General features: G+C 36.3%; 1 protein-coding gene and 1 pseudogene across 3 annotated transcripts in view; one reads left to right on the top strand and one right to left on the bottom strand.

Annotated features, from left to right (window-relative positions):
* Window positions 1–6,911: 6,911 nt before the first annotated feature.
* LOC144703441 (gibberellin 3-beta-dioxygenase 1 pseudogene) lies at window positions 6,912–8,520 on the bottom strand (annotated as a pseudogene).
* A 4,119-nt stretch (window positions 8,521–12,639) lies between these two features.
* LOC144703879 (paramyosin-like protein) overlaps window positions 12,640–16,043 on the top strand; it is a 5,698-nt gene continuing 2,294 nt past the window's right edge. For 2 of the 3 annotated variants that reach the window (XR_013581656.1, XM_078576163.1), the window contains exons 1-8: window positions 12,640–12,815; window positions 13,260–13,376; window positions 14,083–14,196; window positions 14,297–14,476; window positions 14,840–14,919; window positions 15,085–15,124; window positions 15,186–15,293; window positions 15,420–15,500. Coding sequence is in view for 2 of the 3 variants with exons in the window: in XM_078576163.1 (XP_078432289.1) it covers window positions 14,170–14,196; window positions 14,297–14,476; window positions 14,840–14,919; window positions 15,085–15,124; window positions 15,186–15,293; window positions 15,420–15,500 (516 nt within the window). In the remaining variant the exon portion in view is untranslated. Of the gene's footprint in view, window positions 12,816–13,256; window positions 13,377–14,082; window positions 14,197–14,296; window positions 14,477–14,839; window positions 14,920–15,084; window positions 15,125–15,185; window positions 15,294–15,419; window positions 15,501–16,043 lie in introns of all 3 variants that reach the window. The other variant, XM_078576164.1, reaches the window with a different exon arrangement.

Below are 16,043 nucleotides of genomic sequence, written 5' to 3'. Positions count from 1 at the left end.
GCATCACATGAAGATCCAAAAACTGAAACTTTAAACTTACATATAACGAAGAAAAGTATCTATCTGTTTCTGGAAACATGGTGTTCATTTATCATAAAAAATGCGCTCATAATAAAGTTCTCATGGCATTCTTCTTAATAATAAATTTCCAATAAATAAATTAAAAAATTTTCTTGGTAAAAATTAACAAAAATTCATAACTGGAATAAAAATATAGAAAAAAATCATATTCTCCCGAGAGCTTTGATAGACTTTTCTCAAGAAATGGTTGATGGTTGTTGCCGAAATTTGTGGCCAATTTTAACTTTTTATGATCTATTGAAACCCTCCATTTTTCAAATAACCTTGTTTGGGTTTCCCATTATGTTCATTCTACTTCTCAGTAATACCCTATTTCTTAGGATAACATGAATAGAAACATCCCAAAAGGCAGCCAGAAGTGATGTAGAAAAATCCAGATTTTAACCATTTGAGATTCTCATTCATTAATACAAATAAAATTGAAGGTTAAGATGTCCGTAAGCTTATTTATATTTCTGAACACACTCATCAACAAAAAAAGTACATCAGACAATTTAATCAGTAATTTCTCTCAGATCGCCAATAGACAAAACTAGCATTAAAATTGTAATGAAACATCAAATTTATCAAATCATAAGTGATAAAAGGTGATGTTATGATGGTATTTTTCATTAAAAAACAAATTGAAGGAAGAAATTCAACAGTATTTAGACCTAATCCAGAAGTAGGGATAATAACAAACTTAAATTTTATGACCACTATATTATCTATCTGTCTAAGATTTTACATTGGTGAAGTGGATATGCACATAACTCAATATATTATTTTTTCTAAAAATCAGACACTTGTGTACCATCACATAAAGTATGGGTCCTTGATAAGTTTTGAAGTTTTAATTTCGACACTTTACTGTATTAGCTTTACTTCACTTATTTTTTTTTTCAAAGCCTATGGTCATGTATAATGAGGTTAAGAAATGTTACCTGGAGTGAAATAAGTTCTCAAAGCCTTCACCTAGTTCGCCCCTAAATCCTACTAGGAACAACTTAAAGTCTTTTCATTGAGTTGATGCAAGCACTCAAAGATCTGGAAATAATTTCATCTAGACAGATATTCAAGTATATTCAATGATAAGTTATTGCCCAATATATTTCACATGAATTTTTTATATTTTAAAATATGCAAGTATCACAATATGCTTCAATCTACCTTATTTTCAACTATCTCTTGGTCCTCTTCTTCCCTTCTTGCTATATCTATCTCTTCAGCTTTGTTGATGAAATTTACTCGTTTTCATCAAATGGTGAAACCTTGCTAGAATGGCTCTGGATGTTTCCTTCTTTCATGCCTGAAACTTCCAAAATACTGCATTAAATTTAGTGACAAAACTATTCTAATGCTCATTGAATGAGTGCCCTATAAAGAGGCAATGGATCATTGAATCGATTCCCCATAAATTGTCGCACAAGATGGATGAATTATTTTCTTTATGATTTTTTACCTCTTTCCTTTTTCCCTTGTCACTTCTTTAATATTTCGGTAAAAGGCACAATTCAAGACTATAGATTTCTGTGAATTCTAAATTTATGGATTTAATTTCGTGTAAGAGATTTTTTTGTCAGGAAATACCTTTTGTTTTCCCATTCAATGAAATTTTTATGAGAGATAGCGAGAGTATACACGATCAGAAATTACGATAAATCTGCTCATATGGACTAAAAACGGATGCAGTCAAATGACTGAAATACAAGAGAGAGACTAGGAAAGTTGTTACACAATTATCTTATGCCATTCGGATTACGGGTTTTGCACTTAATTTGAAAAACCTTAAAAGATGGACTCAATAATAGTTGTTACTCCAAGAATTTGGCTCCAGAATTTACCATATAAAATCAGGCATATTTTGATATGATTTGTTTCAGACAAATTAAATCAAAATCTATTTGTATTCTCTATTTAGGGTCCAAACAATAATAAAAAATTCAAAAACAGAAATATACAAGTAGTGTTCGCCCGTCCCGATACCAGTACCGGATGACGATATCGGGACGAATGTTGTATTGGATACCAGAAAGGGAATTTCTGGTATCCATTTTTTTCGAGATCCGGATATCGGATATCGGTACCAGATATCGGTTGCTACAGTGCCAAAATCCGATACCGATATCCGTCTCGATGTCGTCATCCGTCTGATCTCAGGGGGAGGATGACGATATTGGATATTGGGTGTGGATATCGGTTTTTGATATCCAACACTGATATATTTTATAAAAATATATTTCGTTCATTATTAAAGAGCGATTTGGCGAATCAACTTGCGGTAGAGGGAGCTTAAGCTTTTTAATTTGTTTATTGGGACCTGTAATATATACAAGGCAAACTTTTCTTCTTCCATATGGGATAACAACAGGATTCCGAGTTTAACAAACTCTGAATACTTTATCCCATATGGAAGATAAAAGAAATTTCAGGCTGTATTTATAAGACGAAGTATTCATATCATAAATATGTATTATATATAAGACGGTTATAATATAAAGAAAATCTATCGATTTAATATTATTTTATTTAATAAATATACCTTGTGTAATATATACAACGCATGATTTTAGATATCTTCCATATGGGATAACAGGATTTGAATTTTAATGTAAACTGCGAATCTTGTTATCCCATATGGAAGAAAATAAAAATAATACAATGTATATATTAATCGAGGTTGATAACATATTAAAAACGTAAGTCGTTAGATATAAATAAATCATTGAATGAGATAGATATCTTATTTTTTTTCAGTCGATACCAGTATCGATATCCAGATACAGGTTACGATAGCCGGATATCAAAAACCGATATCCGGTATCCGGAATCCGTCGCGTCCCTCTACCTACGGTATCTGGTACCGATACCCGTCTACTCCTTAGAGATGAATATCGTCCGATATCTGATATCCGATATCTGGCACCGTCCCATTTTTTCCCGGATATCTGATGTTGGTTGTCCGATATCGGATGATGGACGGATATCAGTTGGACGAACCCTATATACAAGGTTGATACATGTGTATTGCATACTACATTATTATAGTTGAACGGAATCTTCTGGACCTGAATATTTACTCGATGATAATTAACATGTCTATGAATACTCAAAATAAGTATCAAGTCTTACTCCAGCTATTTAATGGGTTTACCACATGGTCAAAAATCATATTCCTTTCTGTTTACGAAGGAGTTAAATGGGAATACACATCAGTTTCAATGTTCTTCTAGATACATAAGTATTTTGTTTTAAAATGTACCTAGCCTTAATATTCACTTAAGAAATCCAATATAAGCATTACCATATGACATATTCATCCTCTTGTATCGTAGTACCCCCACTGCATGCAGCCCCATGCAGCTGAGCACCACCAGCCCGCACATACAAGCCCTGGCTATACATAGAGCCATATGCCATATGACATCCCCCTGTCACATGCACTGCTTTTATGTTCATCAGCCACACCCCCACCAGATACCACACACAGCTGCACCAACCAGTACATAACTCGTATGCTCATTCACATGCACCTGAATGTTAAAAATATCATAAACAATATGATTATTATAAATATTATATAAAACGTTATAATCAAACATCTTATAGCTTCTTTAATAGCATAAATTTCACTCATATGATGATGCTGTCAGGTCCAATATCAATGCATTCATCTACCTTCTCCGCATTATTTAATTTTGGAGAAGCTTAAATTCAAAATCATAATGGGACATTGGAACTAACTATGCCCAAGGAGAAACTTATGAATGATGCAGCATGAACAAAAATGCCCTATGATGCCAATCGTCCTATCAAGTTGTAATAGGAGTACAATATCACAATACATTTTGAAATTCCAAATAATATGGGATGATCAAAATATCACCAAGACAAAAAAAACGGAATAATCAATAATGGCCTTACAAAGGTCACAAAGTGGCCACCATAATCTAGAGTATAATTCAGTTGCCTCATGCACTTTCATCCTTAGAAGTTCCCTACTTTCCATATATATGCAAAGTATGACTGATGTTCTACAATAAAATAAATCAGCTTCATCTTAAACATGGATCAGTTTCCCAACTAACCTCTAATGATACTGTGTAATCAGAATTTCATCTTAAACATGGATCATCTTAAATGGGAAAAGTTCCTCTCAAAGGTCAGCTCCAAGAAGGTCTATATTGCCTTGATGGAGAAATTCATGTTAAACTTCTCCGTAAGAAAACTCTCCGGCAGTCTGGCATAAGATATTTGGTCATCCAAAGTTGTAAAAACTGCAATGAATCATCCAGAAGTCAGGGTTTCCAATCACTAAATGACCAAAAAAATACATTCATTCTTCTCTTCCTTGTTCTATAAAAGCATTTCAGTAGATACATTTGGATTTTTGGCCCATGGCTAAGATACATTTCATTTTTATTTTTATCTTGATTCATTATTTCCATTCTAAATCTTTATACTTATAAAATAAAATTTATAAATCATAGTAAATCATGAATAGGGTTCATAGGGAGAGTAATGGTTAGAACTATACAGAGGATAATCCATCAATCTGAATTATAATTTCAGTAAAAGGATGGAATAAATTTTGTACAAGTGTGAAATAGGTTTAAAATGGAGAGACAATGAGATGACATTAAATATTATGATCTTATTTTAAATATCATAATATTTAATATCTGAGAAGAGTTTTAATTCTTATATCCACGAATAAAATTCTAAAATAATTCATATGGATTTTATGAGACAAAATAATTTAGTGATGCTCCTTAGAAATATTTTCTCTTGCGTGTGCATCCACATCCATCTATAGGCCTTGTGGGCACCTTCTGGAGTTGCTTGTGCATATCTCTAAGGGGCAATGATGCAGCTCCTTAGGTGTGGTGACGCCTATTGGATGTAGGCGGCCTTGAGCATTTCTGCACTTGCCTGCATGTGGCCAGCTTCAGTGCTACCACTCCTGGTGGTTGGCTTGGCTCAACCCCATTTTTTTACTTCTTTGGACTTGTAATGTATACCAAATTACATTAAAATTTATTGTTTTCATCAATTACTATATTTAATGCATGAGATGAGGATGATATAGATAAAATGATCCCAAAATTGTCCAAGAAGATGCATAAGTTCATGCCACATTTAGATTTCATCATTAGGGAATGACACAATTTGGTCTCGGCCCGGTTTTAAAAAAACGCCTAAACCTAGGCCTGAAGTTGGGTTGTGTTGGTTAGGTTCGTTCTCAGCCAGTCATGATGACTAGTCAATGTCAATCTTAAAAGATGGGAAGAAATCAGAGACCTACAAAGTGAGAAGTGTGAGAAAGAGAAAGTTTAAATGAATGATAGGGAGAAAATGAGAGAGTGAAAGCCAGAGAGGGAGAGACTGCGAAGGAACGAGAGTCGGAGAGAGTGTGAAGCAATGAGAGTGTGAGAGTTTATGAGTCAGAGAGCAAGGAGACAGAAGAGATGAGAGAAGAAAAGAGAGAATGAGAGAGCGAAAGAGTGAGAAGGGGGTAGAATGACAGAGTGAGAATGATTCAGAGAGTGGGTGAGTAAGAGAGTGAGAGGATAGGATAGTGAGAAGGAGAGAGCCGGAGAGGAAGAGAGTAAGATAGGGAGAGTGTGAGAGAGATAGAGATTATGAGAAAGAAAGATTGAGAGAACCAGAGAGTGGGAGAACAAGAGATTGAGAGAAATAAAGATCAAAGGGCCAAAGAGTTAGAGAGCAAGAGATTGAGAGAGTGAGAAAGATACAAAGTGAGAGAATGAGAGATTTAGATAGACATAAAGTGAGGGAACAAGAGCTGAAGAAATAGAGAGCGAGATATAGAAAGTGAGAGACAGCGAGAAAGATAGACAGTGGGAGAATGAGACATTGAGAGAGGTATAGACCAAGAGAACGAGAGATAACGAGAGATAGAGAGTGAGCGCACGAGAGAGATATAGAGAGTGAGGGAGGTATAAAGCAAGAGAACAAGAGATTGAGAGACCGAGAGATAGAGGTAGAAAGCAAGAGAACCAAAGATTGAGAGACGTAGAAGGCAAGAGACCTGGATGTTGAGAGGGGAAGAAAACAAGAGAATGAGAGATTAAGAGAGAGAGAAAGCAAGAGAACGAGATACTGAGAGATTGAGGGGGTAGAACGCAAGAGGAGAGATTAAAAGAGGTAGAAAGCAAGAGAACGAGAGATTGAGAGATTGAGAGAACGAGAGATTGAGACAGATATAAAGTAACACAATGACAAAATAGCATATTGAACGAGATAAAGAGTGAGAGTCTGAGATATTATGAGATATACAAATGAGGGTATGAAAGATAGAGAGACGTCAAGACTATTTGATTGAGATAGATAGAAAGTGAGAGAGGGTGAGAGATTCAGAGTTAGATAAGGAGAGATTGACATAGTACGATAGGTAGATGGTAAAAGAATGATAGGCTGAGAGAGGTGCAAAGCAAGAGAACGAGAGATAAAAAGACATTGGCATAGTAAGATAGATAGATGATAAAAGAATGAGAGATTGAGAGAGGTACAAAGCCACAGAATGATAGATAAGGAGAGATTGGCATAGTAAGATAGATGGTAAAAGAATGAGAGATTGAGAGAGGTACAAAGTAAGAGAACGAGAGATATAGAGAGATTGAGAGAGGTACAAAGCAAGAGAACGAGAGATATAGAGAGATTGAGACTAAGCGTCCTATGTCAGACCACTGGACTCAAGTCAAACACTTGCTTCCCTAACTCACAGGAACGGTTGACTATGGACACCTTTTTTTAGTAAAAATTCTCCCTTGGGACTCAACGCTTATCAGCTTAATCAACAAATCTAGTATAATAAGGTCAACCGCGGCCAATTCCTAGCCAGTTCCCAGCTCCATAAAACCAACTCCATGAAGAGTTAGGAGTAGTCCTATCAAAAGAATCCAGACAGAGCATCACTCATCTTCTTGAGCCTCTTCGCTTTGTCCGGAGGACGGAATTCTAATGAAATCTAACGCATTAGAGAAGTGTTTTCCCTTGATGCCAATGTACTCGGGCCAAGACACAGGCCTGTAAACTGGCCGTTCAAGTCCCCTACAGATCGGCCCCATCTTTTCCTCTGCAGGAGGCCCATATATAAACGCTATCGACAGCCGCTGGAGGTCTCTGTCGACTACGGCACGGTGCACAACGCTGGCGAAACGCCCATTGGAGATAACGTGAAGAAGATCGCCGATGTTCACAATCAATCCTTCTTCTACGCAGGGAACGGTCACCCAACGCTCGTCCCCCGGGCTTAAAACCTGCAGCCCACTGACAAGGTTCTGGTGAAGAATGGTGAAGAGACTGGAGTCGGTATGCTGGGCCAGACCCATGGCTCGGTCTGGGCTCGTGCATGGCGGGTAGTAGTTCAGCTGGAGAAGTGATCTAGCCGCGGAGAACCCGCTACCAACCGGGCTACTAGAATCATACCAAGAAACTCCATCTAAGGGAAGCTTTATAGATTTCAAGATTAGTGTTAGTAGCCTCCCCGCCAGCTTCTTCATCTCCTGGTTATACTCTTCGTACGCTTCGCTGCGGTTAATAATGATAACGACGTTGTAATAAGGATAGCGCCGGTTCAGCGCGCAGTAAATACGCTAAGTACAGTCAAACAAGTGTCGAGTTACCAGAATGGAAGGTGGCGGCCATTAGGCCAGAGCATGCGGGCGTGTTCTTCTGGGGAGGAGGCGATGGTGAAGCCCTCTGACCACATGAGCTTAGGAAAGAAGTAAGAGATCCGAGCTTGGCCGTACCCGGAGAGGCCGTTTGGGGCGCGTTCTGCCTTGAGCTTTTGAGCGGCCGGCAGAGAGAAAAGAAGAAGGCTCTGAGATTCTAACTTGAGGAGAGTGCGGCGTGGGACGCCATGGCCGGTTACTGTGAATACTCCCCACCTTCTGCACGCGTCGGCGAGCTCGGATAGAACGTTGGAGTTGGAGAGGTTGATGATGGGCACTGGCTCGCCTGTATCTTTGCTGGAGAGATTGAGTGGGTGGTCGTTCAGTTTTGGCCAGGCGTGGGAGTTGGGGAGATGGCTGAGCTGAGAGAAGTCGACTTGGCGCTGAGGATTGAGTGTGTGGAGATGGGCTGTCATGGGTTCTGTAGGAGTCGCCATGCTCGTTGAAGGAGTAAGTGTTGGTGGATGTGTTGGTTTGCTGGCCGTGGAGAATAAATAGGAGAGGAAGAGAGAAAGGAAGGAGAAACGGCGGTGAGTTGTGGCAACTGGCAAAGATTGTGGGTGTCAAATTTTAACTGAGTTGTTTGGTAGTGGGATGGTGGCCCTCCCTTTCCCCGTTTAGCCGTCTGGCAACGGTTGAGCTCGCACCGACTTAGAACTCTCACAGGATAGATAATTAGATACTGTACATAGTGATTGGTTCAAATGACAGAAGAAACAATGCAACCTTGATGTATTTTCCTCGAATATTTATTTGGCTTGCATCCGGCAAATCTTTGCACATGTGACAAATGACTGTGCTGTCGACAGTATTGAGACTCATTCCTTCACAATAATGAGAAATCATTTCAGATATTGAGTTATTTTGACATACTAGTATATAGGATCTTTAATCTGTTGTAATATTTAGTGGATAAAATATAGCTTAAAGGAAAAGGCTTGCACTGGTTCATCAAAAACTGTAATTTCTAGATAAATATTTCCAAGATAATAATGTGTTTGACCGAGACAACAGAAGGTGACATTAATAAATTAATGGGATTATGTTGTTTATGTTAATTTGGCAAAATAAGTACCAATAAATTTATTGGGTACGCAACATCAATCAATCAAATTCAAATTTAGAACTTTAAAGAATATCTTGATGACACAGAACCAGTTAATTTAAATAGGGATGCTAAAGATAGTAACGTCAGTTAATTTAAATTTATAACTTTACATATGGTAATGATTCCATAGCATCAGTTACACTTGGGTCAACTCATACCAACCATAGAAACATTTGCATGCAATATCAGAAATATAATAAATAATAAAAGAATAATTTTGAGTGAATGAATGTAAAGAATAATATTTTCAGTCTTGTAATAAATTTTGATATTCTACATTAAGGTCAATAGTAGAATTTTTAAAACTTGAAACTATAATATATGCTAATACGGCCCTATCATTGAAATGCTGAAAATGTTTTGGAAAGTTTAACTTTTTTATCATTGAAATGAGAAATTCAACATTGATATTTATGACTCAGTTCATTTTGAGTAATTTGTCTGGATAGTTCAGATATTTGAAGGGGTATTTTAGATCATAAAAAATATAAAATAATATGACATGCATTTTCAACAATGTTTCCATCTAGTCATGCACAAAACAAAACTGCATGAATAATATATATATATATATATATATATATATATATATATATATATATATATATATATATATATATATGTATATGTATATGTATATATATTATTGTTCTCATAATGAAAAGTGTTCCCTTAATTTGAAATATTAAAATAAAAGGTTGAAGTCTATCATATGTTTCTATATTATTTCGATGCCTGACTGGATGGCCAATGGCACATAGCCAGGGGATGTCAGAGAAAAATGATATTCCATTTTTTCTCAAAAAATCCAAGCCATGAAATTAACAGTGAAACATGTATACTCTCTATATCTGACTAAGTGGTTCATAATTTTACCATATTAAAAAACTTGTTCCACCAGGTGAGTCATTTGATACCCTCATTTGATACCCATGTGAGTCAATTAGAGTGCCATCCATCTTTCATATCATCCTCTTCCCTGAGTGTTTCTTTTAGTGGGGACTAGATGGAAGGAAAATCAGTTTTATGGTAGGTTAGTTTGCAAAAAGAAGAGATCTAGTGCTTTCAATACTGTGTGGAGACCTCTAGAGGTTGGATATCTTAATGGTTTCAAGATGTTCTCTCTGAGAAACCAATAGATCATTGATTTTATATCTGAAAAGATGATTCTTTTATATTTTTTGGCCTCTCAAATATGTATTCAGTTAGATATTCCGTTGTGCAATCAAGTAGGAATCATTGATGATTAAAGTCAAAACTTTAAACAGTCATGACACATATGTGTGCAGCCTTTGTGACTTTTAAGAACATTAAAGCATGAATTTTAGGTGCTGATACATCCATTTTCTCATTCCTTAAAATTAGATTTAAGCGTGATACATCCATTTTCTCATTCCTTGAAATTAGATTTATCATAATTTTAATCTGTCCTTTTTTCTGTTGGTCAATGCCACCCCTACACATGAAATATTGTGTCAGATCATGATTGGCATCATTTTATAAATTAGCTTTATTGATCATTGTAGAAAAATATTACTGGTTGTTATTTTATCAAATAGAATGGAAACACGTGTAGGGAAAATATAACAGAGGAAAATTTTATAAAAATGTATTTTTTTTATTTATTCTGAGTTATAAAAACAATATATATGGGTTTAATATCAAAATTTTCTTTAAAATACTGAAAATTATAATTTTATTTCTTTTAAGATTGTTATATTGTTATATGTAGGCCTGTGACAAGCACGACGAACAACTTCTGTGCTTCTCCATGACCAACCTCATCCATGCAGTTAGCTCAATTCCTTCTCAGTGACATTAATCTAAGCAGTCAACTACAAGAAGTTCTACAAGAAGAAGAAACACAACTTTAATGGCAGATTCCTATTAGTTTCTTATCACACTCAGAATGGAGAGCCTAAACAACAGTTTTCTCTCATATAAGAGTTTCTATAATAACAATGATTTGCATGGTCACGTATGCCCTCACTCGAGGTGGCAGATGATACTTAAAAGGATGTTAATTGTTTGCTATTGTAGGGAGGTCTTACTCTACACTACAGACCAAACCATGACAGGAATTTAGCTTTCATTTTTTATATTTTATCCTCCCAAGAGGTTGTTCTTTCTTAAGAACTAATATTATCCCAATTATATCCTCTATCTCAAGTTGTCAATTTATATCCTATTTCTTGATCACAAATTGTCCACATGGAACAGAGACGGCCAGGAGCACTCTCTGAAATGCAACTGATCCTTCCCAAGATAGACTTTTACTACATTTCATGGATCTTAAACGAAGGTAATAAGAATCAGGAAAGACTCACCTTGACTCTATAGAGGAGAGGGACTTTATCTCTTCCAAGAACAATCTCCACATAGGATGAGAAAGACAAGATCACACAGCCTAGGGCTAGATATCCCTTTAGAGCAAGAAAATGCATATGGGGGGTTTTTCATTCATAAGGTCACCAAGAAAACTAGAGATATCTTTTTGAAGTAGTCTATAAATTGTACATGTCTCACTTTCCTACAACCAAATATTGTCTTACTTTCCTAAAAACTGATTTTTTAAAGGAAAACATTAAAAATTTACATCCTGCATAGATGTCTTACTTTCCTAAAAATTAATGTCGAACGGAAAACATCAATACATTACATATTGTGTAGATGTATTATTTTCCTAAAAACTAGTGTTGAAAGGAAAACATTAAAACTTTGCATACTGCGTAGATGTCATACTTTCCAAGAAAATAATCTTGAGACGAAAAAGGTAAATACTTTTCATACTGCATAGATGTCTTAATTTCCCAAAAACTAATCTTGAAAAGAAAACACTAAAACTTTACATACAGTATATATGTTATACTTTCCTAAAAACTAATCCTGAAAGGAAAAAATTAAAACTCTTCATATTGCATAGATGTCTTAATTTCCCAAAAACTAATCATGAAAGGAAAAAATTAAAACTTCTCAAATAACATGTCCTCTGCAAAAAACTAATACTGATGTCCATTGCCTTCTCTTCGTCCATGTAGGGCTCCACACCCATCCAGCTCACCTTCTCGTCAATCTCTGGACGACAAAATAAGACAGATGTTACGGGATGGAATGGAAGATTGACCGGATGACGGAATATAGTTCTAAATCACTGGTATAGTTCCGGATCATACGGGACGTGGACAATGAATGGGATGGGATGAAGATCGTCCCGTCCGACATCCGGAATCAGTGCAGGGACATGGATGGGACGGTTTTTTCGTCCTAGACCTCCAGACAGGACTTTTTTCGTCCTAGTGGACAAAAACCGTCCGTCCGAAGGCCTTGGGATGAATTTCCGTCTCAATTTTCGTCCAACCTCACGGACAGAATGATTTTTTCGTCCTGAGACCCGTCTCGTCCGCGTCCCTGCACTATTATTCACTGGCATACGATGACGGAACGGAGTAATACTTTCGTTCCTTTCAATTGCGTAGACATGGTTGTTCTGTTCTGTTCTGTTTGTTGAAAACGAACAAAAAGTTCGCAGAAAAGAACCGCTAAGGGTCGTGTTCTTTGTTCTGTTCTTTGTTATTTTCAAAAACAAACAAAATTTGTACATTCGAACAAAACTATATTAAAATTCGCACAAAGTGAACAAAAGAACCGCACAGGGGTCTGTGCGATGTTCTATTCGAATTCGTTTTTGTTAAATTCAGAAAACCCAACAGAAAGAACAATTAGCACAAATTCGTACAAAGTCTACAATTGCGACATCCGAACGGATGACGATAGGACGGAGAAGATAACGGATCGTCATCCGTCCCTGGTTTTAGTGCGTCGTGACCGTTGAGTGATACTCCACCGGGAATGTCGGCGACGACGGCGGCGGCGATGGCGGCGGAGAGCAATCTAGAATCGGCAATGATGTCATTGGAGGGCTCCTGCAGGGTCGATCTCAGTACCAAACGGTAGAATTCCATCTTTCCTCGAACGAAATTGTTCGCCTTTGATGTATCTGGAAGCAAGATAGATCGACCTGGATATGTTTCTATATTCAATTCAACTTGAATCTTTATTTTTCTCTCAATTTTAACATTCATGAAATATATCCTGTGGCGAGGTTTGCGTTTTTTTTTCCACCATTGAAATCTGCGTTATTTTTTTTCAAAGTAGCGTGAGTTTCTTCTTCGAGATGTTGCAGCAAGGGAGATAAACTTGCAAAAGGTAGAACAAAAATTTTCACCTTTGATGTATCTGGAAGCAATATAGATCGACCTGGATTTGTTTCTACTTTCAGTTCAACTTGAATCTTTCTGTTTCTCTCAATTTTAACATTCATGAAATATTTCCTGTGGCGAGTTTTGCGTTTTTTTTTCTACCACTGAAATCTGCGTTTTTTTTTTTCCAAGTAGCGTGAGTTTCTTCTTCGAGATGTTGAAGCGAGGGAGATAAACTTGCAAAAGCTAGAGGCGGAAGCTAGCTTTAGGGAGCTCTCTCTGTCTAAGCTGCAATCCGCGTCAAGCGAACTTGTAAGTTGAAAAACTATTTCTGTCCCTGTTTATCTCTCAATTAATATATATAGTTTAATGGTTATTATCCTCTTATTAACTGTAATCCGTTCTTCAGGATAAAATAAAACTAATAACTCACTATGTTTATCTCTCGCTTAATTTACAAGATATCATGTTACCTGTAATATCTTGTCTAACGGTTATTATCCTCTTATTAACTATAATCCGTTCTTCAGGATAAAAGAAAAGCTAGTCTCTCACTCTGTCTATCTCTCGTTTAATTTACAAGATAGCCTGTTAACTACAATATCTTTTTTAATGGTTATCATCCTCGTATTAACTGTAATCTCTGCGTGAGGATAAAAGAAGGGCTAATATCTTGCCCTTTTTATCTCTCACTTAATTTTCTATGTGATCTGTCAACTGTTATATCTGGTCTAATGGTTATTATACTCTTATTAACTGTAATCCGTTCTTCAGGATAAAAGAAAAGCTAATCCCTCCCGCTGTTTATCTCTTGCTTAACTTACTAGATGAACAGTCAACTGTAATTTCTTGTCTAATGGTTATTATCCTCTCATTAACTGCAGTCCGTTCTTCATGATAAAAGAAACACTAATCTCTCACTATGTTTATCTCTCGCTTAATTTACAAGATAGCAGGTTAATAATAACATTTTGTTTAATGGTTATCATCCTCGTATTAACTGTAATCTGTGCTTCAGGATAAAAGAAAAGCTAATATCTTATCTGAGATTCGGGTAGTAAAGGAGACACTCAAGGATGAAGGTCTGCATGGAGCCGTTGATAGGATGTACTCGATGCTACACTCGCTCAAGGTTTAGTATAGCACCTCCTTCATGGGACCTTCAATTTTCTTCAATTCCTTTCTGCTCAGATTTTTCATTCGATTTCACTGGGTCTGTTGGATATTTTCAGGATCTAGAAAAGTACGACCGTGAATTCGTTACCTCTTTTAGAGAGAAGTTCCTGAAAATTGAGGAGGCGATCTTGTTCATTGAGAAGGGGATTATTGAACGTGATAGAAACAATTATGATAGAGTTTTCCTCGATCAGTTAATCTCAGATGCTCAGGATCAGCTCAATGCCGCAAAGAAGGTAAGCTTTACTTTGATACCTTTGTGTTTTGAAGTAATATTCGTTGTGTATTTTTCCAGTGTGATCTCCAACTTTATTGTTTTTTCTTTGTAATCGGCTTATTGAAATTCATGCATATGTTTTTTCCCCGAAATACTGATTTCTGTTCATACATTTCTTTTTAAAAAAAACAGTTAAACTTCTACTGGACAACAATTTCCAGGTCAAGTGTGGGCGAGTCCTCTTAACTTTGAATGAATCACTTCTTCTCCCGATTGATGGTCTAGGAAACTTGAGTTTCCATTTCTATTGACTCCGTTTATTGTGTAAGCTTGTCATTTAATTCATTGCGGTAGCCTCACACATTGGTTTATCCTCTTTTAGGAACTTGGTTCTAAACGAAGGGAAGTTCTTTCATTACGGCGGCAGCTTGGAGACATTCCTGTTCGAATTGAAATTAACCAGTATGTTTTGTTCTTAGTGTTAGGAGACCTTTGGAATTTCCCTTTTTTCTTATAAAATTACGGTTAGAGATGAAAAACCTATGTTCTAGCAATCAAGTCTTGTTTCCAGATCTTACATGTAAAAAATATCTTCCATGTCATGTATCTTTTTCTTTCTGAATTCAGATATGAACATCAGTTTTCGGGGCTTAAACTGCAGATTCAGGTGAGGGTCTTGTCGTGGTGTTGAAACTGATTATTATAAACCTAATTTAAATTATATTCAGGAAAAGCTTCATCAAACTCGGCAATATTACGACACATACAACGCGCTGATGGAGATGAAAGAATTGATGTTGAAAGAGCTACCTCTATTAAATTCAATAAGTTCTCAGGTTTCATCTTTATAAAATTTTGCATGTGTACTTCAACTCATTTGCATTTAATTTATCATTTTATTGGCATTCATTCTTTAATTTATGTTTCGATTCATGGTTTGTCACGTTTTTTCTTTCTGCCAGCTCCAGGGAGCTATTCTAGAGAGCAGCGGCCGTATGAAACTCATGGACTCAATGGAGAATATTTTGAAAGTAACTCAGCTGGTAATTACCCATTCTGTATTTACGAAACCTATTTTTTAATATATCTGGTGCCGATAAAGCACATTACCAACAGTTAGCTTATATTGGACATTCTGTTCATTATTTGATGTTTCCATCGCTTCTTGGCAAGGAAAGTTCATTTTCACTGTTTGAAGATTTTTTGTGAAACAGATGATTTTTTGGTGAAAATAGCGGAGATGATTTGGACGATACCTTTCGATCATTTTCACTCTTATTTTCACTGTCATTTTTTAGAAGCTGAAGAAGGTCGAATCTGCATTTCATGAAGAAAAGAGGATTAGAGATTCTTTGAAAGATCAATATCTTGCTCTCTTTCTCTATTTCTCTTGCTCTCTCTCTATTTCTCTTGCTCTCTTTTTCTATTTCTCTTGCTCTCTTTTTCTATTTCTCTTGCTCTCTCTCTATTTCTCTTTCTATCTCTATTTCTCTTGCTCTCTCTCTATTTCTCTTGCTCTCTCTCCATTTCTCTTTGTCTCTCTCTATTTCTCTTGCTCTCACTCCATTTCTCTTTGTCTCTCTCTA

The sequence above is a fragment of the Wolffia australiana genome, chromosome 5 (assembly GCF_029677425.1).
Source record: "Wolffia australiana isolate 7733 chromosome 5, ASM2967742v1".
In the NCBI taxonomy this organism is placed as follows: domain Eukaryota; kingdom Viridiplantae; phylum Streptophyta; class Magnoliopsida; order Alismatales; family Araceae; genus Wolffia; species Wolffia australiana.
This window is presented reverse-complemented; position numbering and strand designations above follow the sequence as displayed.